General features: G+C 42.6%; 1 protein-coding gene across 1 annotated transcript in view; it reads left to right on the top strand.

Annotated features, from left to right (window-relative positions):
- The window catches only part of ITGA8 (integrin subunit alpha 8), a 195,122-nt gene that overhangs the window by 103,091 nt on the left and 67,675 nt on the right, over positions 1-24,356 (top strand). Inside the window, exons 14-19 of the mRNA XM_043563837.1 lie at positions 12,143-12,188; positions 13,825-13,932; positions 20,808-20,863; positions 21,279-21,433; positions 22,524-22,661; positions 23,153-23,220. Of these exons, the coding sequence (XP_043419772.1) occupies positions 12,143-12,188; positions 13,825-13,932; positions 20,808-20,863; positions 21,279-21,433; positions 22,524-22,661; positions 23,153-23,220 (571 nt within the window). The remainder of the gene's footprint in view (positions 1-12,142; positions 12,189-13,824; positions 13,933-20,807; positions 20,864-21,278; positions 21,434-22,523; positions 22,662-23,152; positions 23,221-24,356) is intronic.

Raw genomic sequence — 24,356 nt, 5'->3', positions numbered from 1 at the left:
GCTTTTCAGTCTGAGAACCGTCTAGCTCAGATATCTCCCCTGCTATGTACAGGTTACTAATAAGTCCATCAGAGATATTCTTCATTTCTGTTACAGTGTTACTGATCTCTGTCATTTCGTTTTGGGTTCTTAGAGTTTCCATCCTTCAGCTTACCTTGAGCAACTGTTCTGTATGCTGTCTGTTTCATCCATCAGAGCCCTTAGCATATTAAACCTAGTTATTTTAAATTCCAAGTCTAATCATTCCAACATCCCTGCCATATCTGAATCTGGTTCTAAGGCTTGCTCTTTCTGTCTCCTCACTGTATTTTTTGCCTTTTAGCTGTGTCTTGTAACATTTTGATTACTGGGCATGATATGCTGAATAAAAGGAACTGCTATAAACAGGCCTTAGCAACGAGATGGTAGGTGTTGGGGGAGGGGAAGTGTTTTATAATCTCGTGATTAGGTCTCAGTCTTTTAGTGAGCCTCTGGACCGTGAACTTTATACATGCTTCTTAGCCCCCCCGCCTTTATGTTGAGCAGAATGTCAAGAGTGGGTTGGAGTTAGTATTTCTCTTCCCCCAGCTCAGTTAGGCTCTGATAATACCCCAGCAGGTTCGGCTCTGGTTTAGTTTTTCCTGAGGGCAGACCTTGCTAAGAATGAAGCATATATCTGGGTGCTTGGGTGGCTCAGTCATGATCCAACTTAGGCTCTGGTCATGTTCTCCTGGTTCATGAGTTCGAACCCCGTGTCGGGCTGTGTGCTGACAGCTCAGAGCCTGGAGCCTGCTTTGGATTCTGTGTCTCCCTCTCTCTCTGCCCCTCCCTGCTTATGTTCTCTCTCTCTCTCTCTCTCAAAAACAAACATTAAAAATTTTTTTTAAAGAATGGAGCATGTATCTCCCCTCCCCCTGCCAGAAGCGTAAAGGGATTTTTCCTCTAATATTTACTGTGAGAACCTGGTAGAGACGTAGGAGATAAAACTCACTAAGGTGTACCTCCCCCCACCCCCCAGTGACTGGGCCCCCCCCCCACACAGTTTTTAGTCTTCCGAGTCCTCCACACTTGGCCTCCAGCAATTCATCAGCTGCTGGTCAGGCTTCTGCATCCCGGCCCTGGCTCCCAAGGCAGCTGCTGTTCCAGTAGGCGGTTCGCTGTATCCGCCTGTCAGTTTCTCCACTTCTGCACAGCTCTTTGCCCTGTGACGTCACTTCTCTTGTGGATATCAGAAGAGCTGTTGGTTTTTCCAATTTGTTCAGCTTTTTAAAAAAAATTTTTTTAATGTGTATTTATTTTTGAGAGACAGACAGAGCATGAGCCGGGGAGGGGCAGAGAGAGGGGGAGACACAGAATCCGAAGCAGGCTCCAGGCTCCGAGCCGTCAGCCCAGAGCCTGATGCGGGGCTCAAACTCAGAACCGTGAAATCATGACCTGGGCCGAAGTCCGACGCCAAACCGACCGAGCCACCCAGGCGCCCCCAGTTTATTCAGCTTTTGACTTGTTGTTAGGATGGAGTAGTGACTTCCAAGCTTCATCTGTGCCTTACCAGAAAGGGGAGAAGCTGGCTTCTTTATGAAACCCAGGGCAACAGTAAATATGACAGGATATCATTTATACTTGATCTTACTTGTAGAGATATAGCTAATAAAAACTTGATGCCTTGCCACGGTTCCTGTTATGGGCGGGGGGAGGGAGGGCAGGATGTGGAGGAGCAGGAGGAAGCTCTCCCAGACTTAGAACCTCTGCATTATTTCTGACCTCCCACTGCATGTTCTTTCTGCAAGTCATTTTTGATTTATTAATATGTGATTTAAAAGCCATATTTCAGAGTCATTCACTTGAAGCATCTCTTCTGTCTTTATGCACCCTGGACATTTTCCCGGGAGTTCACTTCCCACTTATGAACTCGGTTCAAAAGTCACTTCCTTAAGAAGTCTTCCCTGACTGTTGACTTACTCTAAGAACACTTACCTCCGATTGGAAGTACACGTGTGCGATTATTTGATAAATATCTATTTCACCCACTACACTGGACCCTGTATTAGGTGAGGGCGAGCACTGGTTTGGATTTGCTCACTGTGGAGTCTCTTGTGCCCAAGGCAGTGGCTGACACGAAAAGGCACCTAGTAAATATGTGTTCAGTGAATGAATGAGTGAATCACTCACTCACTCACTCACTCAATCGGTTTTCTCATAGCCACACACCTTGGCACACACACTATTGCCCTGACCATTACCTTCCAGCTCCACTTAGATCCAGTAAACGATTTTATTCCTGTGCGGAATGAGAATGGAAATGTACACAGAGATGCTGAGCCCCTTTAAAATAAACCTTGGCATCCTCTCCTGGGATCACGGCAAGCCTGATTCAAGTGGTGCCCTCATTCTTGCCAAGCAGAACCCTTGACCCTAGTTCTGTATTTGCTGGACATTTGACTACCACCTGCTGTTCAAACTGCTAAGCCAGGAGAACTAGTAGCCAGCATGATAGAAACCTCAGCAAACTGGAGTCAGGGTCATTATCACCTCTGTAGCCTGGGACATACCACCTACACGTCTCCGCACCTTGACTTCTCCACCCCTCAAGACTGTCGTGAAGACAGTTTGCCAACTGTGAAGGCCTCTACGTAGTCGATTGTTGTTATTTCTTAACACACTCACCAAACAGAGGTGGGAGGGATGGGGATCTAGCTCTAAGGCAGAGATCCAGGCTCTTTGAGCCAGACCTATGCCTTTGCCTTAAGGTGATGACTTAGGTAACTTAGGCCTAAAGCCTCCTAACAAGAAAGGGATGAGAAATTTTCACAGTAACTAACACGAGCAAAATCCTTCTCAGTACCTCCTCTTTGCCAACATTGCTCATGTGATGCTCCTCTTTCTATGTGGCCATCAGTTTATATTTCCTTACTGACATTTTCCCATGGTGACATTACTAATAGCCGGTTTCCTAAAAACTTATCAACCCTGATGGAAATTCACGGGAGCATGAAGGTGCAACAGAAAGCTCAGGGTCTGGCCAGCCCTCAAGCTAAATGGTGAAGTAGGTGAAGCTCACTGGGGGGATGTTCAGCCCCTCTCATCCCCCTCTTCCTTTTCTTTCTGCCCCCAATCACTCCTCCACACCAGCTACAGAAACATACACTCTTTCCTTTCCTCAAATGTGTGGTGGGGAAGGAGCTAACGCTCTCATTCTTATCGGGATATAAGTGACCCGGGGAAGTGGGTCACACCCAGGAACTCTGACTTAGAGGGCACTGGCCTGCCTTTTTTTTTTTTTTTTTTAATTTTTTTTTTCAATGTTTATTATTTTATTTTTGGGACAGAGAGAGACAGAGCATGAGCGGGGGAGGGGCAGAGAGAGAGGGAGACACAGAATCGGAAACAGGCTCCAGGCTCTGAGCCATCAGCCCAGAGCCCGACGCGGGGCTCGAACTCACGGACCGCGAGATCGTGACCTGGCTGAAGTCGGACACTTAACCGACTGCGCCACCCAGGCGCCCCTGGCCTGCCTTTTTAACAAGTCCCCTCAGAGAGATGGCTGACAGACTACAGGTGCCTCACGGGCAAGGAATGTGTCTTCTTGCCCTCTGCTGAATCTTTGGTAGCGAGGACAGGACTGGGCTCATGGCAGGTGTTCAATAGCAAGTCTGAATGAGGGAACCACTGCATAAATGTTCTCTTCTTCCGCTCCTACTTCCCTTGCAACTCTATAAATGTGTATCTTAGTGTATCAGTTTGCTATGGCGGCCATTACAATGTACTACCTGCTAGGGGACTCAAACTATAGCAATTTATTTCCTGGTGGTTCTGGAGACTACAAGTCCAAGATCAAGGTGTAGGTAGGGTTCATTTCTTCTGAGGCCTCTCTCCTTGGCTTTTAGATGGCCGTCTTCTCTCTGTGTCCTCACAGGGTCTGCCCTCTCGGTGTGCCTGTGCCCAAATTTTCTTATGGGACACCAGACAGATTAGAATAGGGCCCACCCTCGTGACCTCATATCAATTTAATTACTTCTTAAAGACCCAAAAAAAGTCACACTCTGAGGTACTGGGGGTTAGGACTACAACATGTAAACTCTAACAATTAGCGAACTTACAAAGCCTCACAAGGTTTGGATCCTAGACTTCTATCTATCAGGCTGCATGTGGGGCAAGTGCCTCGTGAGATACCACGCTCTTCTGGAGACTATGAAATCACTCCCAATAGGCAGCCACTCATAAATGGGACTGGTCCTAAAGAAACAGACTTTTCTCCAAGACTTTTAGCAACTGACTGGACGGCACACATATTGTTAACGTGGCCACACCAGGGATAAAGTGAAATGCCTTTGATTCGGTGACAGAACGCAACAAGTAAAACATCAAGCAACAGCGGAGGGAAAAAGGTGATCCTTGCCGCCCCAAGAAGCCAGTAATGTTTGGAAAACTGTTTTCACAAGACAGACTCATCATTTGATATTTCACTCTTATTTTTTTTGTGGGACTCTTTTTTGAAAAAAGGAAAATAAACTCTCCGTAAATTAGAATGTTGCAACCTAATACTGCATTCCAGCTCATAAATGTTTTTGTCCAGAGTTCATTTGGAAGCATTTCAGACAGATTGTTAGGATTATTACTTTCTGGGATAAAACCAAGCAATTTTTTTTTTCAGGCATTTCTTCCTCAACTCATAACCTCCCCTCTCAGTAATATTTTGCATGTTGCAATAAAAAAGCAAGGAAGAAAGGCAGCCTCTGTCTATTTTTAGATTAACACGTTTGCCAAACTCGAGGAGACTTATCTTAATGCCTGCTTCCCGCAGACGTGAGCTGTTTCTCTAGTGCTAAACGCTGAAGCCAATTTCATAACCTATTTACAAGTCAACATTGCCATATTTACTCGCCACCTTTGACCCCGCCATTTTATACATCGTCTGTAATCCCACCGTTTCTCTGAATGGCGTCCTTGTAGGAAAATGAGGAGAGCCTGGGCGGGGCCGGGTATAGAACTCTATTGGACAACCTCCATTCGTCTTGGGGACACTTGCACGCTGTGCGGAGGGCTTAGCAGAGATGGAGCCTGGACAGTGAGGACAGTGAGGAGAAGGGCCTGGAGGGGATGTCGGGAGCTGTGAGCATCACTTAATGCTACGACAATAGCCAGAAGTCTTTGAACGAAGAGCTCAGGCAGCTGAGTGACAGAGGTAAGCAAGTCGCAGGCCTGAGTCTGGGTAAGTCAGGAAGAAAGGCAGAAACTGGCCGTCCCAGAGTGAGGGCAAGGGGAGATAGAAACTCTGTCGAAGCAAGGCTGAATGACAGGCAAGGGAGAGGCCTGGACAGTAAAACAGAGCACGGGAGGCACAGTCATGGGACCCCAACCAACTCTACAGAGCTCGTGGCTTTCTCGAACCAGGAGAACGTTGAAGATTTTGCCAGACACCTGTCAGAGAACAGTGACTTGCCCAGAGCCATTAGGAAACCAGTGGCAAGATGAACTGGAGTCTAGAATTCCCAATTTTTTACCTTCTGCTCAGTGATTTTCCACTTGAATTAAAACACTTGCTTTATAAGAGAGATTCAAGGATGTGAGAGAGATTCAACAAGACAATTTACAAATCAAAACCAAAATCCTGTATACGCATGTTTAGAGTGATCTTCCCCACACGGGAAACAACTCAAGTGTCCCCTAGACGGGGATGGCCAAACTCCGGGCCACCCACACAGTGGAATACTGCTCAGCAATAAAAAGGAATGGACTCATGACACAGCATGGTGGGTGACTCTCGTAGGCACCAAGCTGAGTCAAAGAAGCCACACCCAGAAGGCCACACACTGTACATTTCTCTGACATTCTGGAAAACAGATTAGTGGATGCTGGGGCTGCAGGTGGGGTGGGTATGATGACAGGCAGCATGGGCGACATTGTAGGATAATGGAACGGTTCTATGCCTTGATTATGGTGGTGGTTATATGGCTGGATGCATTTATCAAAGCTCTTGGAACACGATTGCTTAGAAAGGAGGCACTTACTCTAGGAAAAATATACCTTAATTTGAAAAAAAATTAAAGAGAGAAAAAATGGCCCATAGACGTGCTGCTGGGACGCAATATGGTAGAACGGGAAATGGATCAGCTCTGCAGCCAGACTGCCTGCGTTTAAAACTTGACCTTGTCACGTACTGTATTCAGCTTCTCTGTATCTCATTTTCCTCATTTCGAAATGGGAATAATTAAAGGATGCATCTCTTGGAGTTATTGCAGCAAAGGAATTTGTATCTTTAAAGTGTTTGTAGGGACACCTGAATGCTCAGTCAGTTGAGCACCCGACCTCGGCTCAGGTCATGATTTTGCGGTTCATGTGTTCAAGCCCCACATCGGGCTGTGTGCTGACAGCTCAGAGCCTGAAGCCTGCTTCGGATTCTGTGTCTCCCTCTCTCTCTATCCCTCCCCTGCTCACAGTCTGTCTCTCTCGCTCAGAAATGAATGAACATTAAAAAAAATTTTTTAAATAATAAAGTGTTTATAAAGTTAGCTTATGTCTGACACATCTCTGCACAATTGTCCAATATATCCTCAGGAGATATATATATATATATATATATATATATATATATATATTCCTGCAAGTACAAATGCTGGGTCAAAAGTTTGCATTGTCACAGCCCTCTGCAAACTACCTCCCAAGAAAATCGTGCCCGTTTACCCTCCCTCCCACAGACAGCATGACTTCAGTCCTTTGCTCTCCACCCATCACTGCCTGATACTAACCTTTCATATCTTCCAATCAAAAGGTCAGAGTGATACCTCATTGTCCCTTTCCTTTGGATGCCTTTGCTGACGAATGAGGCTGAACATCTTTTTATAGATTTGTTGGTTATAGCTATTTATCTTTATGTACATTGCCTCTTTACGGTCTTTTTACTAGAATATTTATAGCTTTATTATTAATTTCTATGGGTGTAGTATGAATTGGGGTTAATAATAACTACTATGTATTTTTCACTCCATGCCAGACATTCTTGTAAGCATTGAAAAATACTCACATTTGATCAAGCATATACATTGTAAACATCTTCTCCTGTTTCTTTTGACCCTGCTTGGATTTTTTTTTGCAAAAGAATTTACACTTTCAAATTCCTTTGTGATTCCCACATTGTTTTGGTCACGTTTGAGGAAGCCTTCTCTCTTGAGTAATTGTAATCTTTTTATACAACTATTGGTTGTACGTTCCCCTATTTCTCAATTGTCTGGAAGTTATCATTTTTTAAGTTTATTTATTTTGGGGGGCGGGGACGAGAGAGAAAGAGTAGGGGAGGGGCAGAGAGAGGGAGAGAGAGAATCCCAAGCAGGCTCTGCACTGTGGGCACAGAGCTGGACGCGGGGCTTGAACCCACAAAGTGTGAGATCATGACCTGAGCTGATACCACGAGTCCGACACTTAACTGACTGAGCCACCCAGGCTCCCCCCCTCCTTTTTTTTTTTTTTCATTTTTTTTAAGTTAATTTATTTATTTTGAGACAGATGGAGAGAAAGTTTGTTTGGAAGCTCTTTATGGCGATTCTCATTGTGCAGAATTATTCTAAAATAGTAGATGCTTCTTAATTCCAAAACATAAAAAGAGTGGTCTGATGGCATTTTTGTAAGCATTGGTACATTCTTCAACAAGATGAGTGTGGGAAGGAAAAGTGAGAAGGTGGCTGGTAAGAGGCTCACATCTTGTGAAATGGCGGCTCTTGGATGGCCAAGAGGACTTCTACTAAAGGATTCTGGGTGATCCTTTAACACAGCAGGGTCACTCCTCTTCTTGCTGTCTGCCCTCCCACCGACTCCCCTCTGTTCCCCCTAGGAAGTTGCCACTCCCTCCTGCCCACCTACATCCATACTCAAACCCAAGCTGATGTTTTCACGTAGAACGTCTTCCACCTCTAAAATTTCCTTCCAAGTACCACTTTAGAAGTTTGGCTCTTTTCTTCTTCCTCATTTAATAATCATAATTGCGGAGAAATAAAATACAAACCGGAGGTGTAATACATCTCCTACGACCTCACATTTTTAGGGTTATTTTTTCTTGCCAACTGATCCTGCATTCATGCTAATGTCCCCCTTCTTGTATCCTTAAAAGTACTCAGCTGTTTCATCAAAAGCCAAAAGGAAAATAAACTATGCTTCTCAGGCAATGTGAGGTGATAACAAAGGACTCCAGCATTTTGGGAACAGTTTTGGATTAAGGGGAAAGAACCAATTTTAGTTGCCAGCTGTTTCTTCAAGAAAAAAAAAATGGCTGTGTCTCTATATAAAGAAAGGCAAAATTTTTAATTTGTTTTCAGAATCTGCCTCTAAGAAGTTTCTAGAAGAAAGGAGAATATCCATCAAATAATAGTATAAGACCTGTTATCTCAAAGGGAGGAAGTTATGAATCCAAGTGTCAGTACTCAAATTACTCTTTCTTCCAATTATCCTTTAAATTCCTAAGCATGATGGGATTACACAAGGTTAAAAAAAATTACGTGTTCACATATATATGCATATATATATATATATATATATATATAAATAATATACACCCACATGTATATCTGTATGGACATATATGTATGTATATACATACATATGTGTGTACATATATACACAAACATCAATATATGTATGTATATATAAGGATAATATGGGCATGTGTGAGTGTGTGTGTGTATATATACATATACACATATGTGGAAACTGCATAGTACTTTTTAAAACAAATCCCATATTTTGAAAGGACAAATTGGTTAGGAAAAAAACTGGAAGAGCAGTTCTTCCCCCTACAGAGATCCCAGAATTTTAAGGTCCGGAGCCTCAATGTTTCCAGCCTTTTCCAGCAGGCACAATACCAAGATGGTGTCTCCAAAGGCAAACATACTTTCCTGGTAGATAACTGCTTTCTTGGTCTCTGAATAACTGTGGCCACATCCTCCTGAAGAAAATTGTGGCCTCTTTTGCCAGTTACTTTGTTTTTCCAGAGTAGTCAAATTCCCACCCTGAGGCACAGGAATGAATCAAAGTTCCTAAAGGAAAAGGCCTCTTGTTCATTACTGTCAGGACGGTGTTTCTCACCTTCTTGTCTACAACGATGATCTAGTCATGATGCAGCTTCTGTACTGCTTTCTGGAATTTTCTAGAATCTGGCTGGGGCTTCTGTGTGTGTGTGCGTGCGTGTGCATGCACACCTATACAAAACCCTAGCAGAACTTAACCGTTGTTTTCCATTAGCTAGCCTGTTGCACTTCATCTCTCTTATCTTTAGTATATTATCTCATTATTACTTATTCTCCTAGTTCAAGGATTTATAAAGCCCCCGTTCCAAATCTGGCCCTGTACCTGGTGCTGTGCATCCCAACATTATTTCTATCTTCATTTATTGCAACCTGTACCATCCCATGAAGTACTTGTCATGTGCAAGCCTGAAGAAAGATTCTTGCCTTGGAAGAGCTTCTAGTCTTATTTTCTTTGCCATTTCTGGACAGTCCGTTCTTAAAACCCATCTTTTATAAAATGTCTAATCTTGGCATATTAATATTTAACCTTATTTGGAGCCAAAAACAAAGCACACAATTCCTCTTGAGTCATTTTTCATAGAACTCTCATCTGGTGTCATTTCAACAAATAGGGATCACCCTGAGGACCGTGTGGCCCACACTTGTCTGAATACTGGAGTCTGTATTTTCAAATCAGTAACTCTTTTTCCTCTGACATAGCAGAAATGCACGGATATGCTAGAAAAGAAGAAGGGAACAGAAAAAATATATGTGAAAATGCTTGAAAAAGTTGAAATTCTGATAAAATTTTTAAAATTGGTAGACTCAGGAACTTTGCTTTCTGGCTTTCAAAGACTTGGATCCTTGGAAAAGGCTATTTTATTCCATGAGCCACAGTTGTCAAATGGTCTTTTTTCCTTTAAAAATTTTTTTTCTAATGTCTATTTATTTTTGAGAGAGCGAGGGAGGAGCAGAGAGAGGGGGACACTGAATCTGAAGCAGGCTCCATGCTCCAAGCTGTCAGCACAGAGCCTGACGCGGGACTCGAACTCACGAACTGAAAGATCATGACCTGAGCCGAAGTCGGACACCTACCCGACTGAGCCACCCAGGCGCCCCCAAATTGTCTTTTTTCTTTTAATCTGTGTCTTTTAATCTCACAAATACAGAATCCTTTAAAACGACCTTCATTTCACCTTTCTGAACATTAGCATGCACACTTTTTTAGATGCGGAGCTTTTGGAGTCTCGAGCCTATTATCTGAATCGGATTCTGTGGCTATAAAACACGAGGCATTTTGACTGTGGTTTTAACCTTGAAGATGTCGGAGTCCATTTCTTTTCTTTTTTTTTTTTTGGAAAAATCAACATTTTTCACAAGAATTATTGTTGTCTTAGGTTGGGTTCTTCCAGCACTGACCTTTAAGACAAGGATTGGAAAGCGAGGAGTTTCTGTGAGAAGTGGTTCCAAGAAACGTTGCTAAGGCAGGAGGGAAGAGGGCCGTGGGAAGGGAGAACACCATAAAGATGCTTATGAAGCAGGCTGATTCGGTGGACAGCGGGAGCTGGGGACATGTGGGAGACGGGGCAGAAGATGCCTCAGAGTTATCCCACTGGAGGGGTGAGGAAGTGGGCGTCCCCAGTTATCATCGGCATCCATCCATCATTAGCTGAGGGCTCAGGCCAGGGCACTTCCGTCCTCCAAGGGGAATCATCCCTGTTCACAGCCCCATGTTGCTCCTACATCCAGGAAAGGTGAGTGTCTACAAATCATTTTCCTGCAAAGTCCGTTAAACCCATTTAATTCCATGATCGGTTTTCCATGTGGACCGGCCATATACATTCCCCTCCTTTTGTGTGTGTGTGTGTGTGTGTGTGTGTGTGTGTGTGTGTGTGTTTTCATTTCTGTTCTGCTAGGATTAACCACTTATGGTCTCAACTGTTGCAAGTTTCCTTCTGTGGCCATTATTTCTACCAGGTCCAGTTTGCTCACATCTGCGTCTAAATTTTGCTCCTCAGATTCAGCCACTGTCATTTTTATTTTTGTTTGGTTGCCCTCTGCCAGGGATAACCACGATACATTAGACTTAGAAGCGCAGACTGCTTTACCTGTGTATTAGCCGATCACTGGGATCAGTGTGAACATTACCCCTCAGACCACCTAAGCTTGTTCTATCACTCAGCACGGCGGTAGACCAGCCCCAGTGAATTCATAGTTTCGCCTTTTTTAAAAAAAATTTTTTTTTACGTTTATTTATTTTTGAGAGAGAGAGAGAGAGACAGAGCATGAGCGGGGGAGGGGCAGAGAGAAAGGGAGACACAGAACCGGAAGCAGGCTCCAGGCTCTGAGCCATCAGCCCAGAGCCCGACGCGGGGCTCGAACTCCCGAACCGCGAGATCATGACCTGAGCCGAAGTCAGACGCTCAACCGACTGAGCCACCCAGGCGCCCCCATAGTTTCGCCTTCTTAAGCCTCAATGTACTCACCTGCAAAACTGTGCTGATAATTATAGAGACTTCCTAACTTGTCGCAAGGAATCATTAAGGTCAACCCTTCAGAAGAATTCCTGGCCTAGAGGAAGTGTTCAGCACGTGCTATTTATTACCAACGTTATTGTCATTTAAGATCGTGATAATGACACATCGGTTACTTCACAAACTACTAATCGCTTTGCCAAGAGGATACTCACCATCCACTCTATTCCTAAAGAGCGAATGGTTGTGTCAACCTGACAGTCAACATGTATCGCTTCATGGGTTATAGTACCTGCCTCACAGGTGGTGGAAGGAATGGGAAAACAATGTGTGTCACAAGCCTGGTACATACAGGCACTAAGCACCAGTTTTTTCCCCTTTTGCTTTCCTTCACACGTAGGTCTTAAGTCCAGAGGATGGGAGAAAGGGTGTTATGATGGATTTCTAAAGCACTTCGAGAAAGTTGGCCTTCCTAAGTCCAGAAGGGTACTGGTCTGTGTGTCCTCCTGGGTTACAGTGATGTTCCAGCATCCTTTCCAGAATGTCTTCAGGACGGTGCAGTTTGCCGCTCTCATTTGATGAGCTTCACTCTCTACCATCAGCATTTTGGGGTGCTAAATATGCTCTTTATGATTATGAGCTGAGATTGTTTCTGTAAAGTGTGTGCATGTGTTTTGAGTTTTTGTCTTTTTTTAGATTTGATTGTAGGTGCCTTCGGAACAGGAAAAGTAGCTGTTTACAGGTACGTGCTTTGCAGTATGCAAGTGTTCTTTCCATTGTTTCTTTTTGCCTTAGAGAGTACCTCCCAACTATTTATTTTGGAGAACATGTAGATGCTCTTTTTAAAGTTTGGAGGAATTTTTGCTCTCAATTGCTTTCCTTCATCTGTCTTTTTTTGTTTATTTTTGAGAGAAAGAGAGAGAGATAGAGCGTGGGAGGAGCAGAGAGAAGGAGACGCAGAATCTGAAGCAGGTTCCAGGCTCTGAACTGTCAGCACAGAGCCCGAGCGGGGCTCGAACTCACGAACCCTGAAATCATGACCTGAGCCCAAGTCGGACGCTCAACTGAGCCACCGGGCGCCCCTCATCTCTCTGTCTTTTTATTCCCATACCTTATGACCAGACTTCCAGCCCCTACTCACATAATGTTAAATTAAGATATGAATCTTAGGAGAACTTCTAAAACGATACGCTATGTTTGAATTTTTCTCTTTGCTTTGAAAACGCATTGAAAGGTGCTTATAGAGGAGGGCTACCCGTGGGGAAAGATTACTATTTACCTGCCTCGCAGGCTGACGCCTGGTCGCCAGGCTTCTCCCTCCCTCCCTGTCTTTCCTCATAGGTATTTGCCCCAGTGGTTGTCTAACTCTGGGCATGTCTTACTCGGTCTTACTATCTTGCTTTTTCAAGGCCTGGAGCTAACACAGTATTAAAAACAAAATTATGTAACAAAGTAGAGGTAAGGAGTGTAGGGTAAACTCCCGGTGGGGCCCATTGTGATAATCATGAACACACACTGTCCCAAGGCACGGCCCTCCCTCCTGTCAAAGGAAACTTACCCAACGCGACATCATTTCTTGTTGTCATCTGGGGACTTGGCTCTTAGCTCTCGAATCTCGGAGCCCAGGTTCAAAACTTGCCCTGTCCCCTCCCCTAATGAGTTACTTGCTTCTCTGGTTAGCCTCACCTGGGTGGGTGGAACTCCATTTGCTCTACATTCCTCCCTCTCCTCAAATTTGGCCGAGCATTAGAACCACCTGGAGAGTTTGTTTAACATTCCCGTGACTGGCCCTGACCCCCTGAGGAGTTGATGCACTTCATCTGTGGTGGGGCCTGGACATATTACCTTTTTGGAAACTCCTGGAATGCTTATATTGTGCAGTCAGGATCGACAGCCACTGCTCTGCGTGAAGTCCAGAATGATCTTGTCAACCCACCCTTATGAGTTTAGCTAAATCTGCAAAGCTTGCATAGAACATTATCAGTCAAAATAAAACACCATCAGCACGTAAGATGAGAGAATTTGCAAAACTCAAGTACTTACAAGGCACGAGTGAATACAGAATGACGCATTTGCTCCGATAGGAATAGAGCAGATTCCAGAGAGGCAGTGCATGGCGATAGCACCAAATACCCTGAACCCCCTCCATAAACAAAGCGAGTCTGTGAACACAGTTTTGCTTGATGGGGCCCATAGCATCCTTCATTTGGAGTCATGAGCGACGACATGTGTTTTAAGGTAATTAGTTAAGTCTGGAGCCCACCTGTTCGTGCAGTGAGGCAAATTCTTGGCCTGAAGGCTGGGAACGTTGGCAGTGGTCCCTAGAAGTGCAGTGTTGCTCATGTGGCTCATGGAAACCTCTTGTTTTCTCCCTGCAGAGCAAGGCCAGTCGTGACTGTGGATGCCCAGCTTTTGCTGCACCCGATGATTATCAATCTGGAAAATAAAACATGCCAGATTCCGGAGTCTGTGTCACCTGTGGCCTGGTGAGTTAGTCTGCCGCTTCTCAAACTCCGCTGTGGATTCAAATCACCCGGGCATCTCGGGAAATGCAACTCCTGGGGTGCGGCCTGAGACTTTGCATTTCTGAAAAGCTCCAGTCAGATGTTGATGCCGTGGGTCTGCACACCCAATCTGAGTGGCAAAGAGTTAGTCTTTCTGAATGGACGAAGAAAATGTGATGTGTATACATACATACACATTCCTACTGTATACACATATGTGATATATTGCTACATGTACAAAATTACAATATATTACAATATACGGATATATATATATATGTAATAGAATATTATACAACTGTAAAAAAGGATGAGATCTTGCCATTGGAGACGATATGAATGGGCCTAGAGGGTAATTAAGTCAGGCTGAGAAAGACAAATAGCACATGATTCCACTCGTAAATGGAATCTTTACAAGAGATGAACAAGGAATACAAAAAGCAGAATCAGAACTATAAATCCAGAGAACGACCCGATGGTCGCCAGAGGGGAAGGGGGTGGGGGTGTTGGACAAAAGGGGTGAAAGGGAGACGGCAATACAAGCCCCCGGTTACGGAATGAGTAAGTCACAGGAATGCAAGCATAGCATAAGGAACGCAGTCAACGATATTGACCGTGAGAGCCGTGTAATGGGACACATGGTAGCTCTACCCTGGTGAGCGCAACGTATAAACTTGTCAAATCACGAAATCCTGTACCTGAAACTAATGTAACATTGTGTGGCAGTGATGCTCAAGAAATGTTTTTTTTTAAGATAACGATATTCAGAGAGATTGGAGAGGTAAGTAAGTGTGATGAGGAGAATGGTGGCAATATTTCTCAGCATGGGAGAAGAAAGGTACAAACACAGAAAGGAGGGAATTTAGAATATTTCTTGTGGTGCTAGGCTGGAATGGGAGGCCTGAATGCGAACTCGTGTTTTTCAACCTATAGGGATAGAAATAAATACAGATAGAGAAAAAAAGAGAAGGATCTATGACATAATGCTGATCTTTTGTTGTTAACCTATCACCTGAAGGCTACTTCCCCAGTCTACAGGCTCCAGGTGAAAGGAGAAACATACAAACATTTGGGAAAATTCCCAGTGTAACAAATCTTGGTGATCTCTTTTGGATTCTTTGCATGCTGAAATAAATATTAACCGCACTGCAAATAGGAGAAAATACCTTGACTCTCGTATTTGTGTATGCTTATGGAGACCCCTTTCCAGACATACATGTCTCTCTCTTTTAGTCAGGCTTTAGTGAAACTACTCAGTTTCCTGTGCTGAAAGCACATGTCAGTTTCGTGATTTTAGCACGCACAATTTGACAGGAGGTAAACATTATAAAAATAGTGATTTTCCTGCTCTAAACTCTGTGGTTGTGGCTGTGATCGCATTATCAGGAATAGCCATAAAATTACGGTTCCTTTGGTGGGCCATAGGAGAACACAACTTATGTGGCTTCTGGAAGTGTTCCTTCTCAATCTTGCCAGGCATCTGAAGGAAGTACAAATGGAATTCAGTTGTAACACGGGTTGGGAACGTGTCACTTTGTTTCTCAGTATGTAGGTCCTCAAGGGTCAGAGGTCTGTCTTCATTGGGTAATGCCAACAGGGCATAGCCTCTGAAAAATCAACAAATACTTGGGAGTGTTTGAGATTTGCCCTCATTTTCCAGAAGGTATGGTCGAACTCAGACAGTATGTTCAGTTCCTGAGAATTGTTAGAGGCACAACAAACCAGTGTTGACTCAGAGAACTTCTTTCCAGCCAGTTTCAGCATGTTGTTGATGGCCTTTTGACAGGAGTTCATACCAGAGTCAAAGCCATCGTGGGTGGAGGGTGGGGAGTGAGGGGGACCCTGAACAAGTCTTTGAAGAATGTCCTTTGCTGGGCAAAGGACTCTGCAAGGCATGCCCTCTCCTTTGCCAGTTTTTGGACAGAGCGGGGAAGTGCCCTGAGCACATTTTCAAAGGGTTTAAAACCATAAAATATTATAATGAAAACCTGATCTGAGAAAATATGTGAAAGAGTCAGCATCTATCCTTACCCTGGCGTGATTAACTGAAATGTTCTGTGGGAGCTACTTGGGCAAGAGTGTTAAGTCTTCAGTTCCCCAAAGAGTCTGGTGTTCCCTGGTTCATGGCTCAATGGACCCTAGGCTGGATTCTTTGAAGTATCTGTGTGTGGCACACTTTGATATAAAGTGTTGTTTTGAACTACATCATTTTTTTTTTAAAGGATTTTTAGGTGTTTTGTTTTGTTTTGTTTTTAAATAAGAGACGTGTGGGTGGCTCAGTCAGTCCAACTCTTGGTTTCCTGGCTCAGGTCATGATCTCAGCATTCGTAGGTTCGAGCCCCTGCATCAGGTTCCACGTGGTGCCTGCTTGGGATTCTTTCTTTTCCCCTCTTCCTTTACCCTGTTCATGCTGGCGTGTGCCCTCTCTCTCTCTCTCTCTCTCAAAATCAAGAAATAAACTTAAAAATAAATAAACCAATAAATAAAATATAAGTATTTTTAACAGAGATGGGGTCTGTTTGGTTTTATGGAAAGGGTATTACTTTATTATATTTATTATATATTTATTATACATATATGCTTATATATATTATTTATTATGTAAAAGAACATATTTCTTTTCATGAGCCATTTTCCTTATTGCACTACATCATATTAAGGTAAAATGCAATTTGTTATGTGGGAAAAGGCATAGTATATGTCTTTATAATTATTTATTTCATCCTATTGCATGCATTCTCTGCAAAACATTTCATTTTCACATGCAAAAATTTGGAATTAATGGTGCCTCAGAGTACTAGAAGATGCAAGTTAACAGCTGGCTCAGTCTAGAATGTGTTTCTCTGACACTTTGTAAGTTTATTTTAGGAATTTCGGTCAGTATTTCCAACATAATTGACAGGCATTTGTTGATGTGCTTTCTTGTAGTACTGTCTGTATGTGATCGAACTTTGTATTCTACATCTGAAAACTATTTGAGTGAACCCGGACTGGGAAATAGTTCTTCATGTCTGCCAATGTAAATTTCTTTGTCTTTCAAACAGCTGTGTCCTTTTATAAACGATCTGCTACTGGTATTTCTAAATTAGAAAAAAAAAATGGCACAACAAATATTAATAGTGTTACTAATCAATTAGAAAAATAAAAAGCATTTAGTAAGATGTTTTAATTGATGAATGTAAAAGATCATCCCTATCCACTTTTCAAATCTGAGAACACCTTTTCCAGTATGCCTACCTTCATGCAAAATCTGATATTTGCTGTCACTGAAATCGAATTAAATTGCATAGGCTGAAGACTGAACTGCTTTGTACTTTTAAATCCTGTTTCACATCCGCCTCATTCTTTTTCCATCAAGCATGGCTACGCTCACCATTATACCACAGCATCATTATTCCAACTGTACATCGGGTTGGGGCTGGCGTCAGAGGATTTATAACGCATTGTCCTGCTTTCTGATATATTAGAAGCGCTACAGACGTCAGTTTCCTTTAGAACTTATGTGATGAAGGATCTGGGTTGATTTGTTGTCTTTGCTCCAATCAGACCTATTCAGACTAATGCACCATATTGGATGTGACCATAAATTCAAGTTTGCAGTTTTAACTCTAATTAATTATAGGTCACAGCTTTCCCTGAAAATGCAAGAGTACTTTATAATTAGGTGTAGACCGTGAGTGGACCAAATGTTTTGGCAGATAAAACACATAGCGAATATATGTGTATGTTTACGTACCATATATAGTTTGCTAAATTCAGAGTGAATGCTTCAACAAAAACACTAATTCGAAATGATATATGGATTTCTATGTTTATTGCAGCACTATTTACAATAGCCAAGCTACCCAAGTGTCCGTAGATGAATGGATAAGGAAGATGGGGTATAGATACACGGTGGAAATTACTCAGCCCTAAAAGAATGAGATTCTGCCATTTGCAACAACATGGATGGACCTAGAGTGAAATAAGTCAGACAGAGAAACACAAATAACATATGATTTCAGTCATACGGGGAACCTAAAAAACAAAGCAAATGCATAAACAAACAAACAAAAAAACCCAGAAACAGATTCATACAGAGGACAAACAAGTGGTCGGCAGAGAGGAGGGAGGGATGGAGAGATAGGCAAAATAGATGAAGAGGAAGAGGAAGAGGTACAGACTTCTAGTTAACAAAATAAGTAAGTCACAGCGATGAAAAGGACAGCAGAGGGAACAGAGTCAATCATTTTGTTGTAAGTTTGGTGGCAGATGGTAACTACACTTATCACAGTGACCACTGAGTAATGTACAGAGCTGTTGAATCACTGGGTTGTTCACCTGAAACAAATAGAACACTGTATGTGATATTACTATATTACTGTATTACTGAAATATTGCCATATTTCAGTAATAAAAATTTTCTAAATGTTTTATTTATTATAACTGGATGACATTTTCTGACACCTGATAAAACTAGGTCTTTTTAAATTTTTTTTAAGTAAGCTCCACACCCAGGGTGGGGCTTGAACTCAGGACCTGAGATCAAGCGTCTCATGCTCTAGGGACTAAGCCAGCCGGGTGCCCGATAATAAAAATTTTCTTTAAAAGAATGAATATTTTTGTCCACTACTATAAAATTTTGAGGTTTTCCTTTTAGATCAGAACCAGGGGGCTTGGAACGTTTTGATTTGGTAACTCTTTTCTGTGAAAGACGTCTACAAACTAGCACATTTAGGTTGAGGTGCTACTAACAATAACTCGATCAGTTGTAGCAGTTATTTTAAACCTGTATAAAGATAGTTACAGGGGCGCCTGGGTGGCTCAGTCGGTTGAGCGTCCGACTTGGGCTCAGGTCATGATCTCACAGTCTGTGAGTTCGAGCCCTGCATCGGGCTCTGGGCTGATGGCTCAGAGCCTGGAGCCTGCTTCCGATTCTGTGTCTCCCTCTCTCTCTGACCCTCCCCCGTTCATGCTCTGTCTCTCTCTCTCAAAAATGAATAAAACGTTAAAAAAATTAAAAAAAGAGAAAGTTACAGTCGTCCAGTTAATGATTTGAAGGTAACAGAAAGGGGGAGTTAAGAATAACAATGACAGGTAACTGATACAATTCATAACTCAGCTGCTAACATCATTTGTCGATCAAATGCCTCCTCGCAAAGAGACAATCATGTTCACATTCATAGTTTCATTTATTACTTTTTCAAAAACTCCATTGCTTTTGAAATGTCAAAGTCCTATCTATAAAATTACTTTAACGTAGCTAAGTTGACAATCTCATTATAAATAGGAATTTATCTTGTAAAAGTTAATGAACTTTGTCTATGATTTTAACACACAGCCAAGTACTTCCCAAAAAAAAGTTGGACACAGAAAATATTTCAGTTCTGAAAGCCATACCTGCTGCAGAATTTAAAGATATGGTTAACTACTCATCTTTCTTAAATAATTCTAATTAAAGTCGAAGTGGGCTGGAATTTGTGATTTCTCTGGGGAAGGGGTACAAACACTTGTAATAGCAGAGACATCTCAGGAAACTATTGGCTTAATGGCATGTGGCAAATTATTTACCCTGAAGGGAGACATTGACTGAGGTCACGGTAGATAGATGAGTCCCAGATGTGACACATTTTCATTATATTTGACACAGGAAGCTGACACATAATTAAAGTATGATTGGGGATTATTTACAGCTTTTGGATGCTGTAGAAATATTCAAATTATACTATAGTATTTTATTAATGAAAACATCAAGAGTGTCCTTAAATCATTGTTAAGTAGTCTCTTCTATTTTTACTTCCTTAGAAATGTGAAAAAGCCCCATTCCGAATGCTGGCTGTTAGGGCTTACCATTGTTCAGGAGGGACATGAGCACATTGTGCAAAGCCAGGCAGAGACAACTGGCCATTTCTCATTCCCTCTTTGCCCACAGAACAGGTCCGAGTGCCGGTCATCCTACAGACCATGGCAGACATCTCTTTGGATTTTAGGTCAATTTCCCAGCAAAACTATAAGGTGTTTCTTATGCACATCTACCCTCTTTTTATAGTCTCTCTACACCATATCATTGTGCCTACCCAGCTTGAGACAGCCATGCTCAGCTCCTTATGTTCCTTCTCTCTCCCTGCCCTCTTGGAATGTCTCTGCCTCAAATTATACCCACACCCAGCAAGTTACCACCAGGTCCCCATCTCCTCCTAAGCTGGGTGGGGATGCGGTTAATCATCCCATAGGGCTCCGTGCCTCTTAGGATTAACATGACTTTCAAAGCCCTGTTCCCCACAGATCAACCCAACCAGCCTCCCCTCCTCTAGCTTCCGGCCTTGCTCAAATGCACCAACCATACTGAATTTCCTCAGGTTCCTCAAATGGAGTCATGGTCTTGCTTATCTCCAGGCTCTATGACTGGCTGTTCCCCAGCTGCATTGCCTTATTCTTCCCTCCCTGGCACATGGATGATATTCATTTGTATTTGTTGAATCAAAGCAGCCAGTAATTAACTAATCCAATGATTAAATCAGTTAGCTGCTAGTAATGCTTTAAAGTATTACCTTCCTATGTATTAATGTTAGTTGTCTTAATTGTATTATGGTCAACTGGTGAGATATGTATATATATATATATATGTGTGTGTGTGTGTATATGTATGTATGTATATATGTATATGTATGCATATATATGTATATGTATGTATGTATATATGTATGTATGTATTTTTTTACAAATATATGTATATTTAGTTAGTTGTGTGTGTGTATACTGAGAAGTATAAAGGAAAAATGATGTATTCATTTGACCTGGGGTGAGGTGAAGTAAGATTTCTATTTCAGATTCAAAATGTTATTAACCAATACATTGTTGACTATTATTTTCCGTAGCTTTTCTTTAAAAGTATGTGCTTCAGTAGCGGGCCAGAGCATTTCAAATACAATAGGTGAGCATGTTTTCATTTTTACACTCCTATGCTACACTGAGAAAAGTTAACAATAAATGTTCCTCTGCAGACCCTATTAAACTTTCAATGAGCCCGTTTCTAATATTAAGATTTCTACTGTATATATGGAAACCTCTCTGTAAATATTCCTTGAATAATTGGTGTTAATATTATCTGTAAAAACAGATATCATCATGGGGGAGGGGGAAGTGACTGTGTCAAACCATTACAAAACAAGTTTCATAGCTTGGGGAGTATTTTATAAAACTTTTGCAGCTCGTGTATTTGTTTTTGATCCCAACTATGAAAACAATGTTTTCTGAATAAGCAAGTGGAAATAGAAATTCATTCGAGCACTGCATTCACTGAATACTTTGCCTTTCCTGATTATATTTGCTCTATTTCTGTCCCTTAGGCCTGACCGCCGAGGTATACTTGGATACTCTGAAACAAAAAGGAGCCGTCAAACGCACGCTTTTCCTTGACAACAATCAGTCACATTTCATTTTCCCTCTTACCATCAAGCGGCAGAAATCCCTCCAATGCCAGGACTTTGTCGTTTACCTCCGAGTGAGTGTTCCAGAATCACCCTTCTGGCCTCCTAACGTTCAGACTCCAATTCCAACCTTTTTTCTCTACCGGACCATCCTTCGGGTCCACAGAGATCCACATCTATTTTCATTTTATAGGAGGAAACTTTCTTCTGAGGGCCACACGCTCCATTTTTGAGCTTTTCTTCAGCTGACCGAACAGCATGTGGCTATTAATTCCCAAAGCTTCTTTCTGTCCTGCACACTAGCCTGATAATAGTACTCGCTCAGGTGGTTTTTATATCTCACTGCCTCCCTCCCAAAAAACCATAAACATTAAACGCAATTTATTTGAATTTTTCTCCTGCGTGAGGATGCTCGGCCAGATGTTATCGATGTGCATTTCAGAGCCAAGTTGGGAAAACGTTCAGGCATTCAGTGCCTTTATTGAAAGTAATTTATAATTCTGTTTTTAAAAAAATGTATATTTACAGTAACTCCAAGACCTACCGTGGAATAAAAGAGCTGAAATATATATAACACTATTATCCCAGCTTTTTTACCAGTCGTGAGGTTATCCTCTTTCTTATTTTGTCTCCGCCCTTCGGGCCTTTGGGGGTACGACCCTCTCCCCCTGGAGGGCTTCTGTTTGTTTTTTCCGAGGGTGCTGAAGGTGTTTTGCAGTTCATGCAAGCTGAAAGAGATAATAAGAGAGGAAAAGAATCAAGATGTTTTCTTCTCCTGAGCCCAAGAGGACTCCTAAATGCGGCCAACCTCATGAAAATAAAAATTCACGAAACTTTCCATGACATTTATTGCGTATATGAGTATGTTTTTTTCCTTTGCAATTTAACCAATTTGTGTGAGTCACTGAGATCTGCAGAACCTGAAAACTGCCTCCAGAAGCATCTATTTCAACGAAGCCACAACTCTAAACGGTTTCGTTCCCGAGCATGTGTTAATTAATCCTATATACCACCTCAGTCAGCGTGTACCTAAGCCCGCTGCCGTGATAATTACCTCCTCGTTCACGTCCACTGACTGAGGTCACATGTTGCCTGCTTCTCGCAGACTAACATCATGTAGCTATTTCACAGAGCCTTCCTTGCGTTTGTGATTATTTTCCCTAGGATGAAACCGAATTCCGAGATAAATTATCTCCAATCAACATTAGTTTGAATTACAGTTTGGATGAATCCACCTTTAAAGAAGGCCTGGACGTGAAACCAATATTGAATTACTACAAGGAAAACACTGTCACCGAGCAGGTAGGTCCCCGATGGTCTTTGATGGTTGATTCTCGGTCAGGCCCTGGGCAGCGCTCCTGTGACCTTAACACCAAATCCAGCCTCTTTTGTTTTCGTTCCTGCGCACAAACTTGTAACGTTTGGGAGATTTTCCTAACGTGTTTCCTGAAACGCTGCATCACTGTGTTTTCAGAAGCCCTTCCCCTTGTGCAACCAAGACTTGATTTGTTCAAAATGTGGCTGTAATGGAATCAATGCAGCCTCTGATCCTCAAAGTGCTGCCCGAGTACCTTCTTTATGGACATTTCCAAATGAATGGGGATCAGGCTATTATGTAAACGAAGTTATACCGGAAGATCACTGCCTTGCTTCGGGTTTTTAGCTGGGCAGAATTCACGCAGAGAGAAACGAAAGCCTTGGTTTAATCTGTGGAATCGTTCATAGTTGTCAGGAAAAAAGGATGTGATTCAGGTTTTCCGAGATTATTCCTGATGCCTGTTTGCACAACACAGGCTCACATCCTGGTGGACTGTGGAGAAGACAACATGTGCATTCCTGACCTGAAGCTGTCAGCTAGACCGTAAGTTTAAATAAATAAACTTGTGCGTTTTATCTAATGGAATACAGGCGTTTATTTAAAGCTTCTCTGGAGAAAGTATACACTTCCAATGACTACAAAAAAAAAAAAAAAAAATACCCTGTGTGAAATTCTTGAGCTTGGCAACACTTCGGGTCAGTCCTTTGTCACCGGTGTGAAATGAACACACCCTAAGATTTTGCTTGGGCTGTTTTCATCTTTCAGCAAAAGCGGGAGAAAAAATGCTTTTGTTCAAAGTAAACCCATCTGGGGGGTGATTCAAGTTGTACGTACTTGCCTGAGTCGTGCGTGCAAGAGACTCAGGCTGGTTCTGTTTCCGCCTTAGCCCGAACCAGCTTGTGCGGGGCTCAAAAGCATCCTTAAAGTTGTCAAACCGTAATCGCTTTTACTTTGCTGAAACAACTATTTTAATGGCACTCTGGGGAATCAGGCAGAAGGTGTCCCCAAGTCAAATTAAGAATCAAAAGTCTTTCCGGTTGCCTGTAATGGAGAGTCACCAGTCTAGCACTGGTAACTACACTGCATCTTGTGAGGGCAAGAAACAAGAGTCAGATGGACAACATCCTATGTCGGGAAAAACAGATTCAGGCTTCTCATCCCCAACACACACCCACCCAAGGCCCATCTCGCCACCAGTGTTTGGGAATCTGCTTGGCAGTCTTTTTAGGGGATGTTCTTCCCAAACTTCACGATTGAGCCAGGGTCTGAAACAACAGCTGTGATTGATTAAGGGTTAAAAGTGGCAAAATCGGCTCAGTTTGAGGTTTGGAGAGAAGGAAAATTCCTCAAAATACCTCAGAATCCTCCACCGGCTGAGACTTTATTGTATCTGCCTCTTTCCTTCCCTCTTACGGTTCTCTTGGCATCCACACCTCCCCCTGTCCGTTTCTAAAACGTCTCTGCCTTTTCACCCACTGCTCATCGTCTTCCTGTCGGGTGTGTTGAGTGATACGCCAGGGCTGCCTTATTCTGGCTTGGGAACCAATCATCCGATTTCCTGGATTTCTTTCTGGCAGATTAAGTATGTCAGTAGCCTGAAATTGACCACAGTGGGAGGATTTATGCCGCTGGAATCAGCAAATGCTACACATTGGTACTATTTTTTTTTTTTTGGTAAT

Source organism: Prionailurus bengalensis, chromosome B4, assembly GCF_016509475.1.
Source record: "Prionailurus bengalensis isolate Pbe53 chromosome B4, Fcat_Pben_1.1_paternal_pri, whole genome shotgun sequence".
NCBI lineage: Eukaryota > Metazoa > Chordata > Mammalia > Carnivora > Felidae > Prionailurus > Prionailurus bengalensis.
Note: the sequence above shows the minus strand (reverse complement) of the source record. Positions and strands in the feature narration are given on the sequence as shown.